The 20,319-nt window shown below is 36.5% G+C and overlaps 1 protein-coding gene across 4 annotated transcripts in view; it reads left to right on the top strand.

The window, feature by feature from the left end:
* EXD2 (exonuclease 3'-5' domain containing 2) overlaps window positions 1–20,319 on the top strand; it is a 55,476-nt gene that overhangs the window by 14,776 nt on the left and 20,381 nt on the right. The window contains exons 1-2 of one of the 4 annotated variants that reach the window (XM_033109239.1): window positions 4,466–5,255; window positions 14,159–14,568. In XM_033109239.1, the coding sequence (XP_032965130.1) occupies window positions 14,206–14,568 (363 nt within the window). In that variant the 5' untranslated portion in view covers window positions 4,466–5,255; window positions 14,159–14,205. Of the gene's footprint in view, window positions 1–4,465; window positions 5,256–5,462; window positions 5,514–5,995; window positions 6,018–14,158; window positions 14,569–20,319 lie in introns of those variants that run through there. The other 3 variants (XM_033109240.1, XM_033109241.1, XM_033109243.1) reach the window with 3 other exon arrangements.

Genomic DNA, 20,319 nt, shown 5'->3' with positions numbered 1-20,319 from the left:
GCTCCTGAAGAGAAATAAAAACAGTTCCCTATATTTCTAAACCACCAAAAAAATACCTTTTCTCACTTGTTAACAGTCTTTTTTGTGTTTCCAACTAGCTTGCAAGCTTCTTGAGTGCATAGCTACGTATTTTTATAATCTGTAGAGTATCTGTAGAGTAGTAATATTTAGAAAGTTTATAGAAGAGATCAGTGGGCAGAAAAGATGGATAGCATTTCAATGGAAGGAAACAGGTTTTTCAGAAAGAGCCTATTTAATGGTTCCTCTAAGTTTTAACCTTTATCTTCCACACACTAAACAAATCCAATAAGGGGTGCCATATTAAAAATCTTTATTGTCTATCTTCAATGTTGGGCACTCTGCTCAACAGGTCTTAGTTGACCTACATGGCATGCATTTATTAGTAATATCTTTCATTTCCTGTATCAGTTAGGGACTGGGTTCCACTGCTAGTAACAGACCTCACTGAAATGGCCTAAAAAGTTAATGTTCTTATGTAAAAAACGTCCAGAGATAGGCAGTTCAGGGTTAGCATGGAAACTACAGAAGGCATAAAGGATGCAGGCTCCTTTGCCTCTCCACTCCACCCCCCTAAGCACCTGGCTTCCATCTTCAAGGTGCCACTGCAGTGCCAGAGACCTGTTTGAGCTCCAGCCATCAAGCCCTACTCTTAGAAAGAAGTAAGTGGAAGGGCAATGACAAAAAGGCAAAAAAAAAGGCCTGTGGCAGTTGTCTGCACCCTTTTTTGGAACTTTACCAAAAGTCTAATGCAAAAAGCTTTGTTTATACAAGTTTTGTTTACACCTCATTGGCCAGTTGCATGGTCATATCTATTTCCAATGGAGGAAAAAAGATGTATTTTTAAGTGCAATTTTTAAATGCCCCCTGAGCAGAAGGAGAGAATGGCTACTAGCATTTTCTGCCACCTCTTGAATCTTCTGTACATGATGTCCCAGTGCTTGGCATTAAGTTGTCTTATTTTACTATAAGACCAGGTATATAATATAATAATAATATAATATAAATATAATATTAATACTGGGTCTTATATTAATTTTTTGCTCCAAAAGATGCATTAGAGCTCATTGTCCGGCTAGGTCTTATTTTTGGGAAAACACTGTAGTTTCCCTTTTTATTTACATCTTGCACTGGTATGGTACCTTTGTTACAAGTGATGAACCAATATCGATACATTGTTACTAACTAAAGTCCATAGTTTATTTTAGGGTTTTCTCTGTGTTGCAGTTCTGTGGGTTTTGACACATGCATAATGTCATGTGTCCACCACTACAATATCATACAGAATAGTTTTACTGCCCTAAAAATCTCCTGTGCCCCACCTATGCATCCCTCTTTTCCTCTCCAGGAATCCCTGGCAACTACTGATCTTTTCATTGTCACTATAGTTTTTCCGTTTCCAGAATGTCATATAGTTGGAAGCATACAATATGTATCCTTCTCAGACTGGTTTCTTTCACTTAGCAATACACATTTAAGGTCCCTCCATGTCTTTTTGTGGCTTGATAGCTCATTTCTTTTTATCGCTGAGTAACAGTCCATTATATGAGTGTGCTAGCATTTGGTTATCCATTCACCTATTGAAGGACATCTTGGTTGCTTTCAATGTATGACTAAAGCTGCTATAAACATTTGTGTACAAGTTTTTGTGTGAACTTAAGTTTTCAACTCATTTGGATAAATACCTAGGAATATGATTGTTGGATTGTATAGTAAAACTATGTTTAGCTTTGTAAGAACTGACAAAATGTTTTCACAACTGACTATTTTGCATTCCCACCAGCGATGAATGAAAAAGTTCCTGTTGCCCCACATTGTTGCCCCACATTCTCGCCAGCATTTGGTGTTATCAGTATTTGGATTTTAGCCGTTCTAATAGAATTTAGCCATTCAATGAGATACTGGTATCTTGTTTTAATTTGCAATTCCCTAATAATATGTAATGTTGAACATCTTTTCATATGCTTATTTGGATATCATATATCTTTTTTGGTGAAGTGTCTATTCAGATCTTTTGTTCACTTTTTAATTGGGTTGTTGAATTTCAAAAGTTCTTTGTGTAGTCTAGATGACAAATCTTTATTAAATATGTGTTTTACAAATATTTCCTCCCAGTCTGTGGCTTATCTTTTCATTCTCGTCTCATCAAATTGTTTGGCATAAAGTTGTTCATTGTTATTTTCTTGTTTCTTAAATCTCTGCTCTATTTTGTGATGTCCCCCTTTTTAGCCCTAATATTTATTTGTTGCTATTTCTCTTTTATCTCGATCAATCTCACAGGACTTTGTTTCTTTATTACTCTTTTCAAAGATCTAACCTTAGTTTTGTTGTTCATCTATATCGCATCTTTTTCTATTTAAATTTATTCTGTGATCTTTATCTTCTACTATTTTGGATTTATTCTTTTTTTCTAATATATTAAGCTGATCACTTATATAATTAATTTTTAGTCTTATTTATTAGTGTAAGAGAATATGAGATTATTCATTTACCTTTGTATCATAAATTTTCATATACAGTATTTTTACTGCCTCAAATCTAATATTATAAATTTCCATTGGGATTTTTCTTTGATCTTTGTTATTAAGATGTTATTTATTTATTTATTTATAATGTTTTTAAGGAGGGCGCAGCTCACAGTGGCCCACACGGGGATCGAACTGGCAACCCTGGTGCCATTTGCACCGCGCTCCAACCAACTGAGCTAACTGGCCACCCCCATTAAGATGTTTTTTAAATCTCCAAATATATGGAGTTTTTTAAAGAATCATTTTATTATTGGTTTCTAACTTAATTGTAATATGGTCAGAGAATGAGACATGTATGAGAGCAATTTTATGCAATTTGTAGAAAGTTGCTCAATGGCCTAAATCAAAATTAATTTTCTTAAGTTTTCCTTGTATGTTTGAAAAGTATGTGTTCTCAAAATGCTGAGTACAAAGTTCTATACACGTTCCTTAGAGAATATTAATGGTGTTGAAGACGTTCCTGCAATGACTAGAGATTCTTGGATATCTTTTCATATTTAAGAGTGCTATAGACTGAAGGTTTTGTGTCCTCTCAAAATTCATATGTTGAAAACTAACTCTGAATATAATGTTATCAGGATGTGGGGGCTTTGGTGGGTGATTAGGTCATGAGGGTAGAGCCATCATGAATGGGATTAGTGCTTTATAAAAGAGGCCCAAGAGAGCTCTTTATCCATTTGGCCAAGTGAGGACAGTGAAAAGACAGCTGTCTATAAACCAGGAGGCAGCCACTTACCAGACAATAAATCTGTCAGCACCGTGATCATGGACTTCCCAGCCTCCAGAACTACAAGAAATAAACTTCTGTTGTTTATAAGCCACCAAGTCAACGGTATTTTGTTATAAACAGCCAGAATGGATTAAGACAAAGAGTGAGGTGCTAACAAGCTGACTGGAAAATCTTCATGCACAGATGGGGCTTGTTGACTGGGCTTCAGTGTAGGGTGACTGCTTATGGACCCAGGCAGTTCATTGTTGATTGGATCCCTCAATTGTCAATATTCTGCCATTTTAACCTCGTTTGTCTTCTAAAATTATATTGACATTTGTTTGTCTGCTATTATCTTCTCTCCTGTTCTTTTTCTTCTTTGGGTTTCTAAACTTTTCACTCCTTTACTTTCATAAAAAGAATTTTTTTTATAGAAGTATATATGCCCACAGATGTGCAACCTGAACACACATGTAAACCAGGTTAAAAAAATAGACCATTATCAGCAATTCGTGAGCCTTCCACGTTCTCTTCCAGAGTCATTACTCCACAAAGAATAATGATTACATTGACTTTTAACAGCATGAGTATTTGGGTAGTTTCCAGTTTAGGGCTAGGACAAAGTATGGGTATGCACTTTTTTTATACGTGTCCTTTGAGTGAACATATATACATATTTCTGTTGGGTATACAACTAGAAGTGAAATTGTTAGGACAAAGGATATGCATATATTCAGCTTTAGCTGATACTGCCAAAAGTTTAACACAGTGATGTACCATGTTCCTTTCAGTAACATATTAGAGTTCTGGTTGCTCCACAATCTTGCCAATACTTGGTATTGTCTGTCTTTTTCATTTTAGCCTTTTTGGTGAGTATGTAATAGTATCTCATTGTGATTTTAATTTGCATTTACTCTTTACTTTTTTATTTATGTCTTTCAGAATGGAACAGATTAAAATGCAGGGGTTAATCCCTTACATCTGGCAGAAATTTCCCTTATGGGTACTAGTCTAATGGAATTTACTGTACTGGAGGCAATATAGAGGATGAGGGTACCAAGCTTTGCAATCTGACATACTGAGGTTTGATTCCCAGCTCCAGTGCTTACTTGCTTTGCTACCTTGAGAAATTTAACTTTTCTCATTAGTGCCATTTCATGTAAAATGGCAATAATGATAGTATTGTCTCACTCGGTTATTATGAAGATGAAATCACATAAAATATGTAAAATGCTTTGCAAAGTTCCCAGTACTGTGTTGACTGTGATCACACCGTCACCAAATGGCAGCTATTATTATACCTTATATTGTTTATGCTCATCTCATTTCCCCCTCTGATTTACACAGTCTATGGCAAAGCAATGGCACATAGCACACATTTGCTGTCTCACATATAAGAGTTCTTGATAAAGACTGGTTGAAAGAATGATTTTAAATATAAACGGAAGGTACTGTGGTTATTGTTATAAAAGATGGCAAATTATTATAACGGCTATAGTATAAAATGCACTGCTAATGAGTAATACATTATTTCAACAAGTCTCTCTCCTATTTACCTTTATCATTTAGCAGTTAAGAAAATTAATGCAATATTTTAACACTACTGGATCTAATTAGTAATGACAATTAGATGTCCCATATTGCATTTGTGAGGGTTCCAGAGGTTTCTCCCTTTAAATCCAAATCCAAAACAAACAAAAACACCACCCCAGAAACAAACATAAAAACAAAAACACCACTTTTCTGAAGAGACGTTAAGCCTTTCAAATTTCAACAAACCCTTTGTTCATCAGTGGAGAAACTGGGGAGGCAACATCTTCCGTACAAGATGGCGCCACCCATTTGTACACCCCAGCTAGGATTACGTCCTCTTAGCCCGTCGCAGGACCGGAAGTTGTATCGGCCCTAGTGGATCCGGGTGGATGCGAGCAGGTGGCCGCAGAGGTTCCAGTTCTTCTGTGTGAAGTGCTGCAGGTGTTCGGGTGGGAACGGGGCCGCAGGTAAGTAAGGATCAGGAGCTGCTGAGCCTTTCGCCTGGCTTGTGCAATGGGCAGAGGGGGTTTCCAGTGCAGACTGACGAGAGGGGTAATGTAGCTGGTGATGTCACCGTGTGCGGGGGCGACTGCGAGAACCCCGCAGTCCCAGAGCGACTTGGCCCTGCCCCTCTCCCCGCCCCTCGGCAGGGCCTCCTCGCCCCCCTCGCCCACGGCGGGGGCGGTTCAGCATCCAAGGTGCGCGACCCCACACACCGCCCCCAGGTAACCCCCTTGAACCCCCGTCTCCTCTCTTAAGGAGCATCTACCGACCTCATGGCTTCTTGACCCAGTAAAAAGAAGCGGCGGCCGGAACACCTGGCAGCCTCTTTAGCGCTGCGTGTCCCACGCGTCCAGTTACAGTTCCCTCCCCTGGATTCGTGCGGACCTACCCCCGCCTCCCACTGTTACCACCCCTTTCCTCCCAGGCCACACCCGCTGCTTCGGGCCTTGCTGGGAGCCACCTCTATTTTTCGCATCACTGAGCTAGATCAAAACTAGAACGTTAATGATTATTTATTGCAAAATTGATACCTGCCCATTAAAATAAACCTTTATAAGCTTTTGATGTATTGGACGCAAACGATTTTGCTTAGATATCCACTCCTTTGAAATACCAAATTATACCGTATTTTTTTGTTGTTGTATTTCAAGGATAGAAGGAACTGCACTGAAAGATTTTGTTAATTATCAGAATTGTGAAGTGCGGGACAAAAGAGGTTTAACGGGGTAGGAATGATTAATTTTCGTCAGTTTGAGCTTGTTTTAAAAATGCATTTATTCTTCTATGTTAATTTTAGATGTGCATGCATAAAATCTTGTAAAACATTCATGTAAAAAATTCAAACAAAATAGATCATCTTTGACCTCTCTCTTTACCTCTCCATTTTTTCCCCCTTTTATTTCTTGCCGCAAAGAACTGTTATCTCTTTGGGGTGTGTTTTTCTATTTCTTTTTCTTTACATTTATTGACGTGTTTATACGTATAAGATACATTCATGTTAAACTTCTACAAATGCGTATTTGACAAATACGGCAAATTGTACCTATTCAGCGACTCGACTTTTTGTATTTAAAAATGGGTCTTGGAACTTTTTCTTTGTCAATATATAGAGATCTACCTGTAGATCCATAGTATGCTAAGATTCCATAGTACCTGAGATCCCATAGATTGCTTACAGTTTTTCACTGTTAGACACAATGTGGCATAGAAAAATCCTTCCACATGCGTCAGTCCCTGTGCGCATGTCTCAAGAATAGAAACCTGCAGGTGGAATTGCTGGGTGGGAGGAGGATGTGGACATTTTAATATGAAACTAGTTACTAGCGAGACTGAGTATCTTTTTTTGATAGTTGGCTATTTGTATTTCCTCTTTTGAGATATGTCTCATTTCTATTGTGTTGTCTTTGTATATATAGTAGTGTTTTATATATTCTGGATATTAATCTTTTGTCATTTATATAAGTTTTAAATATGTATTCCCAACTTAGTGCTTTTTCAAGTTGTCGCTTGTCTTTTAGCCATATGGCATCTTTGTTAAACCAAAGTTTTAAATTTTATGTTTAAATATATCAATCTTTATGTATGTATTTTGTTATCTTCTGGCTATCATTTCCTACCCCAATGGTTCTCAAATGGGAGGTAGTTTGCCACCTAGGGGCCATTTGGCAATGTCAGGAGACATTTTTTGGTTGTCCATTGAGGGGGTGGTGTACTAGCATCTGAGGGTGCTGCTGAAAGTCCTACAAGGTACAGGAGAGCTCTCCACAACAAGGAATTTTTCTGGACTAAAATGTGAATAGTGCTGAGGTTGAAAAACCCTCCTCTACCCTGAGACAGGGCAGGGTTTTCTCTTATAACTGTATTTTCTCCTATAAATTCTTACATGTTTGAGTTTTTCTTCAGTTCCTGTGTGTGTGTGGTGTGTGCGTAATTATTTTCCAAACAGTGTCACTCTGAATAGTATTCAGTCGATTCTTGACCCATGTGTCTCAAATGTCACATTTATCACTTACCGATTTCTCACACACAAAAAGTCTGTTTCTGGACTCTCTTCTATCCTATGGCCTAATTTATTTTTTCTTTCTTCCTCCCTCCCTCCCTTCCTTCCTTTTTCTTTCTTCCTTCTTTTCCTTTCCCTTCCTTTCAAAGCTTTCCTTCCTTGCCTCCCTCTCTCCCGTCCTCCTTTCCTTCCTCCCTTTGTTCTTTCGCTCTTTCTTTCTTTTAGAGAATTTTTATAAGAGCTTATTTGAGACAAACTGATGACATATGCTTGGGAGCAAGATCTCAAATGCTCTGCAGGATAACAGTTTTGCAGTTTCTTTTATGCATTTGAGATTAAGGAGGGAAGTAAGGAAGATTACATGAAAGTGTGAGAAAGAAAGGTGGGTTACCTCTTGCAGGCTTTAGAAGGAGGGGTCTGAAAGGGGGCATCAAAAGTGAGTTAGTTAACCTACCTGCACAGAAACAATGGATTGGGTTTACTTAAGGCAAAGATAATCCTTTTAGTAAAGCTGGGGGTGTGCCTACCCACCATGACCTCACACAGTAATCTGATCACAGATTCCATTAGGAATCTGTGATCAGATTACTGTGTGAGGTTACTTTCTTTCCATAGAACCCCTTTCTTTGTCCACACAACAGAGATAACAGGAGTTTATTTGACTAATAATCCAAAGTAGAATAAAAGTAGTATTTAATGCTGATGATTCTAAAGATATGCCAATTTATCCAAACCAAACTCAAACCAGCTTTAATATCAAATATTTGCCCAGATCATGTGATTCTGAAAAAGCTTTTGGGTTAGTCTCTGTTGTATTTTTGATACTTCTCATGTAAGCACTTGTTTGTTTAAGCCAATTTAATAGAGCTCCTTTTTTTATAAATGATAGTAGTCAAGTCTTAGGTACCTTTTATCTTTTTAATTAATCATTAGTCCTTTTAAATAAATCTTTCAGTGAAGCTACTTAGAAATTTTAAAAACCTTTGTGATCTTCTGTATGCCAATTAAAATAGGTGTCTCATTCTGTTTGCTCAATTTGGGAACTCATACTTTCAAGTGAACTTTTAAAGTGATTTTTATTTTCTATATTGGAACATTCCTCATAATAGCCATTTTAATTTTAGAGTATAATTTCCTTGCGGGCTGGCAGCAGTTTGGTAGGACCCTAGCTGTAAATGGAATTTGGCCCACACTCCTATCTGACCGTATTTTAATAGGACCTTCCAACCTGACAGTTACCAAGCTGAATTCTTAGGACATAAGATTTTTAGGTTGACTTTTAGTAAGTTTTTACGGCCTATCCAATATAAGATGGTGGAAAGAGAACTGACTCTGGGTGGTGAACACACAATGTGATATATAGATGATGTATTACAGAATCGTACACCTGAAATCTATGTAATCATTGTCACCCCAATAAACTTGAATTAAAAAAAAAAAAAAGATTTTATGGCCTAATTTTCTATTTTGCCAGACCAATACCACAACATTCTGTACAAAATATATATTATACTTTGATATCTAGTAGGGGAAATACTCCCTTATGATTATTATTATCGTTATTTCATTGGAAATCATACACTTAACAGCTCATGTACTCATTATTTAAAAAACAGTATTTTGGTGCTAGTCTTACAATTTCTTTTCCAGATTAATTTTAGAATCAGCTTGTCAAATAGTTTTTTTAAGTGGCTTCATTGAAATGTAATTCTCTCAATTCAGTGTTTACAGTGTACAGTTCAGTGATTGTTGGTATATTCACAGTTGTGCAGCCATCACCATAATCTAATTTTAGAACATTTTTCTCAGCCCCAAAGGAAACCCGTACCTGTTGGCAGTCAGTCACTCCCCGTTACCTGGCCCTAGGCAGCCACTAATTTCTCTGCCTTTTTAGATCTGAATATTTCATGTAAATGGAATCATACAATTTGTGATATTTTGTGACTAGCTTCTTTCACATAGCATTTTTTCAAGGTTTATCCATGTTGTAGCATGTATGAGTACTCATTCCTTTTTATTGCTGAATAAAATTCCATCCTATGGTGTATTTGTTTCCTAGGGCTACAGTAACACAATCTGGGTGGCTTAAAATAACAGAACTGTATTCTCTCACAGTTCTGGAGGCTTAAAGTCCAAAATCAAGGTGTCAGCAGGACAGTGGTCTCTGAAGGAATTAGAGGAGAATCCGTTTTGCCTCTTCCTAAGACTGGTGGTTGCCGGTAATCCTTGGACTTTTTTGGCTTGCAGCTGCTTCACTCCAAATCTCTGCCTCTGTCTCCACATGGCCATCTTCCCTGAGTGTCTGTCTTCATATTTTAATTCTCTCTGTGGGCGTCTGTCTCTGAGTCTCCTCTCTCCTTCATGTAGGGTACCAGTTACATTGGAGTAAAGGCCCGTGCTACTCCAGGATAACCTCATTTTAACTTGATTACTTGTGCAAAGACCTTATTTCCAAATGACGTCACATTCATAGGTACTAGGGGCTAGGATTTCAACATATCTTTTTGGGGGACACATTACAACCCATGACATTATGGATATGCTATTATGTTATCCACTCCTCAGCTGATAGACATTTGGGTTGTTTCTAGTTTTTGGCTATTATGAATAATGCTGCTATGGACTTTTGTGTGGACATATGTTTTCATTCCTCTTGGGTATATACCTAAGAGTATGATTGCTGGGTCATATGGCAACTCTATGTTTAGTCATCTGGGGAATTGCCAGAGTGTTTTCCAATGCAGCTGCATCATTATACATTTCCACCAGCAATGTAGGAGAGTTCTAATTTCTCTATGTTATTGCCAGCACTTATTATCTGCCTTTTTGATTAGAGCCATCCTAGAGCGTGTGAGGTGATATCTCATTGTGGTTTTGATTGCATTTCCCTAATAGCTAATGATGTTGAGCATCTTTTCATGTGCTTGTTGGCCATTTGTATGTCGTCTTTGGAGAAATGTCTGTTCAGATCCTTGCCCATTTTTCATTGGTTTATTTACCTTTTTATTATTGAGTTGTAATAGTTATTTATATATGCTAAATACATGTCCTTACCAGATATATGATTTGCACATATTTTTCCCCGTCCTGTGGGTTGTCTTTTCACTTTCCTGATGGTCAATTCAGTTTTTAAAAATTAAGTTTGCATTGAATTTATATATTATTTTGAGTAATTCTGTAAAACAATCTTCTCTTTATTAAAAAATAGAGTAATTATAGTACCTTCTGCAGAGGGTTGTTTAAAGGATTAAATAAATAATGTATACATGAGTATATATACATGTAAAGTGCCTGGCACATGATATGTGCTCTGTGATAGCTGCTATAATATATTGCTGCTCTTCCAGTCTTCTATACTTTCAATAAAGTTTTCTATTTTTCTTCATATTGATTTTGCACATTTCTTGTTGAGATTATACCTAGGTGTGTATGCGGTTGTGGTTTTGTGTAGTTTTGAAATAATAAATAGCCATTCTGTTAGGATCTGTGGTTCTTTTCCATTCTGCCTTCTGTTGCCCTGATTTGGATCTTTTTCCCCTCTTGGCTCTACTATTCTGAGCTTTCTAACAGGTCTCCTGCCTCTAGCCTTGCCCTCCTCCAGTCTAGCACCCACACTGCCATCATGGTGTTCTTTGAAATGTGAGTCTGATCCTGTTACTCCCTCTGTCAGTCTGCTAATAGCTCTATTACCTAGAACGGTTTACCTTAAGGGTAATGGAGGGCCCCTCATGACTTGACCTGTGTCTCCTCATTCTGGCGTCATCTTACTTGCACACTATGCTCTAATGTCATCTTATTTGCACACTATGCTCTAGCATAGCACTGTCCAATAGAAATATGGGAGCCCCATAAATAGCTTCAAGTCTTCTAGTAGCCACATTAAAAATATAAAAAGAAACAAGGTGAGCTTAATTTTAATAACATGTTTTATTTAACCCTTATATCCAAAATATCATTTTAACATAGATTTAAAAAATTACTATGGAATTCATAGAGATAGAAAGTATAATGCAGGTTCCCAGGGATTTGGAGGAGGGGACAGTGGGAGATTGTTGTTTAATGGGTACAGAGTTTCTTTTTGGGATGGTGAAGAAGTTCTGGAAATGGATAATGGTGATAGTTGCACAACATTATGAATATAGTTAATGCCACTGAATTTATACTTAAAACTGGTTAAAATAATAGATTTTGTGTTCTGTATGTTTTAGTACAATAAGAAAAGGTCACCTTAAAAAATCAATATGGAAATTATTGAGACATTTTTATGTTTTTTCTTAAGATTTTCTTAATTTTTCTTCAAAATTCGGTAAGTATTTTACTCTTACAGTACGTGTACGTGTTCAGTTTGCTTGAGCTTTGTCACCTATACCGTGATGCTTCATGCTTTTTGTACCCTTGCACATACGTTTCTCTGCCTGGGATGCCCTTCTCCTATCTGCCCTGTGTACCTGGAGAACTTTTGCTCATTTTTCACTACCAGTATCAATCTCAGGTATCATTCCTCTCGGCACGTGTTGCTTTTAATAATACCCCCACTCTTTCCTCTTTGCCATCCCTGTACTTGTGTGAGCTTCTGTTGTTGCTTTTATCTCCTTCTATTGTAACGTGAACGTTACACGTATTCCTCCTGTTCTAAATTCTAAATTTTTTAAAGCACGTTGTGCCTTTTAACTCTTTTTAGCCAAAATCTAGCGTAATGTCTGGCTTATTGAAAGTGCTACTTACATGTTTGCTGAATCAATCCTTTGGCTGGGAAAAAACCCACACAAAACCTCTCCAAATAAAAAATGAATTACATTTTTAAAATATTGCCAATAATTCCTTCATATGGAGGTACCCCGATAGCTCCTTCAATTTTTCTGAAGCCTTTCTTTTACACAGGCCACACACAATAAAGAATAAATCGGGGACCTGATTGTGTGCCTGGAAACTTCGTATCTGAAGGAACCCCTCTCAATGGAAGCAAATCAATACTTTGGGGCTTTTTTAAGTTATTTAATTTAACCTTATTTTGATATTATTAAATGTGGAGATAGTATGAAATGCAAAAAGAAATTTTAAAATGATTTAATAAAAACTCGTTAGAATATGTTATTTTCTTTGAAAACAAAATTTCACTTTTCTATACAACATCACGTTTAAATTGAGAAGGAAGACACAATCAAGGTACAAATTGGTCTCAAAGAATGCAACATTTGTCTGAAATAACTTAGATGAAACCTAGAAGAAAGAAAAGTAAAGTTTTAGATTTAAGTACAAAATATAAATTTCAAATCTGTAAAATGGGGAACTTGATTTGGTATCAGTGAACTTCAATTTACCACACGTTTTCTATGACCCATCAGTGTGATTCTACTACTCAAAAACCTATTTCATAAAGCATTCATAAAGTATAGGTAAAATAAGTAATAGTGTCAATGTAGCCCACACCCATTAGACCGTGTCTCAAGTACTGAATACAGACCTGAGTGTGACAGTTTAAGAGATGCATTAACAAACTTGGGGCTCTTCAGAAAGATGTAGGCAATGGTGAGTGGTCTGTAAACTAGGTCACAGGAAGACCGGTTGGGTTAAGTAGAATGTACTAAGAGCTATCTTCACATGTTTCACAAGCTCTCAGGAAGGAGTAAACACTTTTGTTATTTCAGAGCCCAGACTGAACATCAAAGAGAGCGATTTTTATGTAGCGAACTTTTACAGAGTGCAAGAACTTTTCAGCAAAAGCTGTCTCTTAAGGTAATGAACTCTGTCCCTAGATGTATTCAGGTAGAGACCAACCAGGTCAGAAACCAGATAGAGAGGTCTGTCAGGATTACCGTGGAAAGGGCCCTTGAATTGTACGCTCTAAAATAACAATAAAAAGTATAATATAGTAAATACATAAACCAGTAACTTAGTTGTTTATTATCATTATCAAGTATTATATCCTGTACATGGCTGTATGTGCTATATTTTTATTCGACTGGTGTTGCAGTAGGTTTTTTACACCAGCATCACCACAAATAATGTGAGTAATGACATTACAACAGCTACGACGTCACTAAGTGATAGGGATTTTTTCAGTTCCATTGTAATGGACTGTGTATGGGACCACTGTTGTATATGCAGTTTGTCATTGACTGAAACATCATTATGTAACACGTCTGTATTTAATAGAGCGTCTGTGTCTCTTTTCTTTTGCTTGGCTTGCTTCACTTTTTTATGTTATCCTGTCTTGACCTTGTAGACATTTCAATTTTCAACCTCCTCCTGAGCATCTTGGATCTCCGTTTAGGTTCTGTTCTTTCCTTTTTCCTTTCCAGTCCTATCTTCCCTTTTGTGCGGCCCTAGTTTACCCTAACTATCTGGGTCTGTTTTTATGGCGAACTACTGAGACTTCTGGAGCAAGAAAATCCATGTTTACGCAAGCCTGTTTGCTTTGTCCCCCGCAGCCCACACCTTCCAGAAAAGTTAAAAAAAAAAAAAAAAAGTCCCCACCAATTTGCTGATGATTAGATTTTTATTGAAAAGCAGACGTTTCCATTCACCTGTTAGAGATTGAAGGTTTAAAGTGCAAACATCTTGAAGATCCATTAGCTAAAATTTACTCACTAATATATCAGTAAGTGGAAGTGAGAGTCTAGTTTATTCTGTTATCATTTATGCAATTTTATATGATTAAGAGAGCCCTGAATGCAAGTAGAGATGGAGTATAGAATGTACAAAAGTGAAAAAATTAAAACATCACTGTTTCATGTGGCATTTTATAGCCATTATATTTTAGTTAGTAGGAACATGGATATAAATGGAACACTTTTTAGGGCAAAATTTGTTTCCATATAGGTTTAAATTTTGTATGTAAATATGTTGTTGCCATTTGTTTTGCAGATTGTGGGATTAGTGATATGCGTTCCTAAACAGCAGCAGAGTTGAAGATGTCCAGACACTTAGTGGCTTTGACAGTGACCACCCTTCTTGGTGTGGCTGTGGGGGGGTTTGTCCTATGGAAAGGCATCCAGCGCCGGAGGAGTAAAACGAGCCACAGGACCCAGCAGCAGCAGGGGCAGCAGCAGCAACAGCAGCAGCGGCAGCAGCAGCAGCAAGCTCCAGGCAGGAGAGAGCTGCCCCTTCCAGAAGAGGACCAGCTACACTCCATTGTTTCCAGAGCCTCATGGCAGGAGAGGATCCGTGAAGCAAAGGTGGTGATTGTGTCTCAGGAGGCAGAGTGGGATCAAATCGAGCCTTTACTTAGGAGTCAGTTAGAAGATTTTCCAGTACTTGGAATTGACTGTGAGTGGGTAAGTTAACAAGCGAACATAAAACAAATATTTTCTGCTTTTCCAGCTAGGGACCTTGACGAGTCAGGTAGAGGCTAAGATTAAAGGAGAAGTAGTTTGTTCTCAACTTGCTTGTAAGTAGATTTTAGCTGGAGAAGCTGCTTCTCTTCTCAGGATAGGGGAGTGCTTGTAATCGTAGCTTCTGGAGTCAGATCTATATGAGTTTTATTTTCACCACATCCTTCTGTGAACTTGGACAAGCTACTTAAGTAATTTGAACCTCAATGTACTTTTTATAATAGGGGGAATAGTATCTACCTCTCAGGGCTTTGCTAAGGATCCAGATAGCCTCTCTAAAGGCTTCAGCACAATTTTAACATGTAGCAAGTGCTCATTAAATACTAGCTACTGTTGATATTTTAAATAATATTTTCATAAGGATGCTGTGGAGAAGATAGTTAAGAAAGTCTATTTTAATCCAGACACAAGTTTGGATTAAAAAAAAAAAGAGTTAAAATTTGAAACATTGTTTACTCCAAGCCGGGTACTATGATGTTTTGTTTGCATCATTTCATTTAGTTTAGATCCTCATCATAATTCTATGTAGGGAGATACTATTATTTTCACTTTTATAGATAGGAAATGGAAGCATAAAAAGGGTTAGTTCCTTGCCCAAGGCCACGAATCTGGTAACCAGCATTTGAGCAGAGGGCTTTCTTAACCCATCTGGTTAATTTTTCTAATGACTATTACTTTGGGGTAGTTGTTGCATAGTGGTGAGGACGATGATATGGCACACCTACTCTTCTGTCATTCTGGTTCAGAGAGTGAACTTTAATCTCCTTGAAACAAGATATTCCAAAAATATGAATAAATTAGTGGTATCTCGTTTATTAATTCAGCATACTATAATACCTTGCCAAGAATCTCTGATACTTGTCTTGTGGATATCTAGAATATTCTAGATAGCCAAGAACCAGGAAATCCAATGAAAAGAGGTCCGAAGCATAACAGCTGCCACAAAATCGGATCAAGGTTGGTAGGAGGGACTACTAGATGCCACTACAATGATGACCAAGAAGAGAACACCTGACAGTGTGGGAAAAGTTTCATAGTCACACAAGGCCTTACACCTTAGCTACTGAGGGAATTTTCTTATATCAGCAATGGTAGTTGTTTATACCAATGACCTTGAGCCGTCAGGCAAGGACTGGGCACCTTTACTTTATTCTACATAAGAAATTATATCATTTTAGAAATATTTACATATTTCTATATCATTTTAGAGGTATTTACACCAACAACAATAGAAAACATTCGTAAACAAGGAGCTTTAGTAGATTAGGAAAATTCACATTTGTCAAATACCTTGATTATTTCAACTAAATGAAATATAATTTGCAGCAGCAACAGGGTGTTCTGAAGTGACGAGTTCATAACAGCAGTTGCCTTAATAATAATATGTTTAATTACTATAGCAGAGGCTTGGAACATTTGAAGTAGCAAATAATCCAAAACCCACTTCATTTTGGCTTTTGATGTGTATTGAATTCATGCTGATGCCACATCTCCCTTCAGGAGTGATTGCATTTCTCCGATTGCTGCCACAGAAAAACTTTATAAAAAAGTCATCCATCCTTATTCTCACTGTTCTTCCATTTCTGTTTCCCTTTCTCTTTCATTTACTTTTGTGTGTTTGTTTAGTTTTTTGTTTGATCTTGTTTTACATCCAGTACTTGTTTACATTTACCAAAGTGTTTACCTTTTTCTTTGTTCGTCTTTCTTTATATCTCAGACCCTTTGGGGTCATTTTCTTTAAGGTCACAATTTAGAAGATCATTTCTTGAGGGCTCATTGATAATAAACATTGTTATTGTTTTGAAAGTGTCCTTATTTTGCTCTTGATCTTGAAAGATTTTCACTGGATGTGAAATTCTAGTTTGACAACTTATCATTTTCAAGGTAGTTTTTCATTGTCTTCTGTTGCTGTTGAAAATCAGTCTAAATGTTGATTGATTATACCGTGTTTCCCCGAAAATGAGACCTAGCCGGACAATCAGCTCTAATGCGTCTTTTGGAGCAAAAATTAATATAAAACCGAGTCTTATATTATATTATATAAGACTCAGTCTTGTATTATAGTAAAATAAGACCGGGTCTTGTATTAATTTTTGCTCCAAAAGATGCATTAGAGCTGATTGTCCAGCTGGTCTTATTTTCGGGAAAACATGGTAGGTAATCTAATTTTTTGTAGCTCCTTTTAAGATCTGTTCTTTGAGTTTGTGGTTCTAAAATTCACCATGATGAAACCAGGCTTTGTCTTCTTTCTGTATTTCCAGCTTGGGATTCAGAGAGATATCTGCATATGAGGATATGAGTATCTTTTATCAATTTAAAAATTCTCTTTGAAGATTGTCTTTACCTTGTGTTTTCTTCTGTTTCTTCTCCTTCCCTGCCTCTTCTTCCTCCTTCTGTTCTTCCTCCTCCTCCTTCTTTCTTGCTGGAATTTGATCAGCTGTACTCTAAAGCTTTTATGCTATTCTACATGTCTGGTAAGCTCTTCTATATTTAACACATCTTAGTCTCTCTGGATTTATTCTGCATAATTTCTTCAGGTCTCTTTGTAGTTCCATTTTTCTTTCTTTAGCTTTGTCTAATCTGCTGCTTAACTTGCCCTTTGAGTTTTTTTTTAAAATCATTTTTATTGTGAAATAAAACACATGTAGAAAAGTGCCTGAAACAAAAACAGCGAAATGATTTATCTAAAGAGAACAGCTGTGTATCTAGAAACTAGGTCAAGAAACAGAAGATTGCTAGTACCCCAGAAGCTCCCCTTGTGGCCCCTTGTAATCATTGTCTCCCCCGCCACCAAAGGTTGCCATTATCCTGATTTCACGGTATTTACTTTCTTGTTTTTCTTTATACTTTTACTGCTCAAGTATGTGCTATAATTTACTTTTGCCTGCTTTTAAAATATAATGTAAATGAAAAATCATCAAGTATGTATTCTTTTTATGATTCATTGCCATGTCCGTTGTATAAATACTTGTATATCCCAATTTATTCATCTCTTCTAATATTGATGGACATTTGGGTTGTTTACAGTTTGGGGCTCTTACAAAGAATGCTGCAGTGAACATATGCACTCATTATTATTGGGCATGTGTATCTATAAGTGGAATCGTGGGTCAAGTTTGTATATATATATCTTTAACTTTTATAGATAATGCCAGACTATTTCCAAGGTGATTTTAACCAATTTACCCTCTCATCAGTAGTGTATGAGTATGCATACTCATTGTTTCCACCTGTTTTCAGAAGTGGTTCTACTAATTTAACCTCCCACCAAGACTATGTGAAAATTGCCTTTCTCTTGCATCTTCATCAATACTGTTAGATTTTTAAATTTTAGTCATTCTGATGGGTGTGGAGTAATTTTTCATTGTAGTTTTAATTTGCATATTCCTGATTACTAATGAGATGAGCGTCTTTTTTATATTTTCTTGGTAATTTAGATATGTTCTTTTATGGAGTACCTATTTAAGTCTCTTGCCTCTTTTTATATTGAGTTGTCTTTTTCTTAACTGATTTGTAGGAGTTCTTTATATATTGTGGATGTGAACCCTTTGTGAGTTAAATGTATATCGTATATGTCCTCTCCTGTTCTGTGAATTGCCTTTACATTCTTTTAAGGTTATCTTTTGATGATCAGAAGATCAATAAAGTGTAGTTTAACAAGTCTTATCCTACCCCTAGTCATGAAGATATTTTCCTATATTATTTTCTTAGAGTTTTGTGGTTTTAACCTTGTGCATTAGATTTACAGTTCTCCTGGAATTGTGTGTGCGTGCGTGTGTGTGTGTGTGTGTGTGATGTGAGGTAGGGTTAAGTTTCATTGTTTTTCTCCCATATTGATATCCAGTTATCCTAGCACCATGAATTGAAAAGATAAACCTTTTCTCATTGCTTTGCAATGCTGCTTTACAACAGAACAAGAGTCTGTATATGAGTAGGTCTGTTTCTGGACTCTGCCGTGGTCTATTTTTCTATTCTTACACCAATGATTACAAAGTGTCTTAGTTACTGTTGCTTTATAATGACTGTTGATATCTGGGACAGCAAGATTTGCCATCTTGTTCTTTTTCTAGAATGTCTTGAATATTCTTGGTCCTTTGCATTTCCTTATACATTTTAGAATCAGGAATTTTAGAATCTACAAAAAAACATTCTTGATGTTTGATTAATATTGCATTGAATCAATAAATCAGCTTGTGGGAAATTGACTTCTCTACTATATTGAGTTTTCTAATCTAAGAATATTTATTTAGATCTTTAATTATTCTTAATGGATTTATAGTTTCTGTGATTTTTTATTCTATTATAAATGAAATCTTAAAAATATTTGTGTTTCTAATATATAGAAATGCAACTGGTTTTTATATATTTCTCTTATATTAAGAAGCCTTACTAAACTCACTTATTAATTCTAATTACTTGTAGATTCTTTTGGATATCTATACATATTCTGTACATGTTCTTTTTGGATATGTACACTATTGTATCATCTGTGAAATAACAATTTTATTTCTTTCTAGTCTTTACAATTTTAATTTCTTTTCTTGTCTTGATGTACTGGCTAGGATCACAATATAGAGCTCAGTAGAAGTGGTGATACCGGTAGTAGTAGGCATCCTTGCCTCATTCCTATCTCAAAATGACAACTTTCAACATTTTCATATTGAATATATCTGCAATAGGTTAGTTTGTAGATCCCTTTACCAGATTAAATGCATTCAGTTCTAGTCTTGGTTTGTTAAGAGATTTTTTAAAAAATCATAAATGGTTGTTGAATTTTATCAAGTGCTTTTTCTGCATTTCTTGAGATGACTATGTAGTTTTTTTCCTTTATTCTGTTGTGAAATACATTGATTTTTTTAAATTTATTTTTTATTGGGGAATATTGGGGAACAGTGTGTTTCTCCAGGGCCCCTCTGCTCCAAGTCATTGTCCTTCAATCGAGTTGTGGAGGGCGCAGCTCAGCTCCAAGTCCAGTCGCCGTTTTCAATCTTTAGTTGCAGGGGGCACAGCCCACCATCCCATGTGGGAATTGCACCGGCAACCTTGTTGAAAGCTCTTGCTCTAACCAACTGAGCCCTCCAGCCGCCCCTCCGGAAGCTCAGCGTCAGTTTGTTGTCTTCAAACTAGTTGTGGAGGGCACAGCTCACTGGCCCATGTGGAAATCAAACCAGCAACCCTGTTCAGAGCTTGAGCTCTAACCAACTGAGCCATCCAGCCGCCCCGAAATACACTGATTTTTGAATTCCCAGAATAAATCCAAGTTTGTCATGATGTTTGATTCTTTTTATACATTGCAGAATTCATTTTCCTAATGATTTTTAGAAGATTTTAAAAAAAATCTGTGTTTGTGAGTGATATTGGCTCATCATTTTACTTTCTAAAAATCACCTTGTCAGATTTTGATTAAAAAGTTATGCTGGCCTCATGAGTTAGAGCTGTTCCTTATTTTTGTGTTCTCTGGAAGAGTTTATGTAAGATTGTCATTCTTTTTTCCTTAAATGTTTGATTAGAATCTCCTAGTGAAGCCATCTGGAGTGTTCTTTTAAGGGAAGTTTTGAATTGTGGATACAAACTACAGTTTCTGGGCTATTCATATTTTATGTTTCTTCGTGTCTGTTTTGATAAATTACATTTTTCATCTTAATCTGGTTTCTCAAAATTTTAAATTATAGGCATAAACTTATTTATGATATC

This window comes from Rhinolophus ferrumequinum, chromosome 6, assembly GCF_004115265.2.
Source record: "Rhinolophus ferrumequinum isolate MPI-CBG mRhiFer1 chromosome 6, mRhiFer1_v1.p, whole genome shotgun sequence".
In the NCBI taxonomy this organism is placed as follows: domain Eukaryota; kingdom Metazoa; phylum Chordata; class Mammalia; order Chiroptera; family Rhinolophidae; genus Rhinolophus; species Rhinolophus ferrumequinum.
This window is presented reverse-complemented; position numbering and strand designations above follow the sequence as displayed.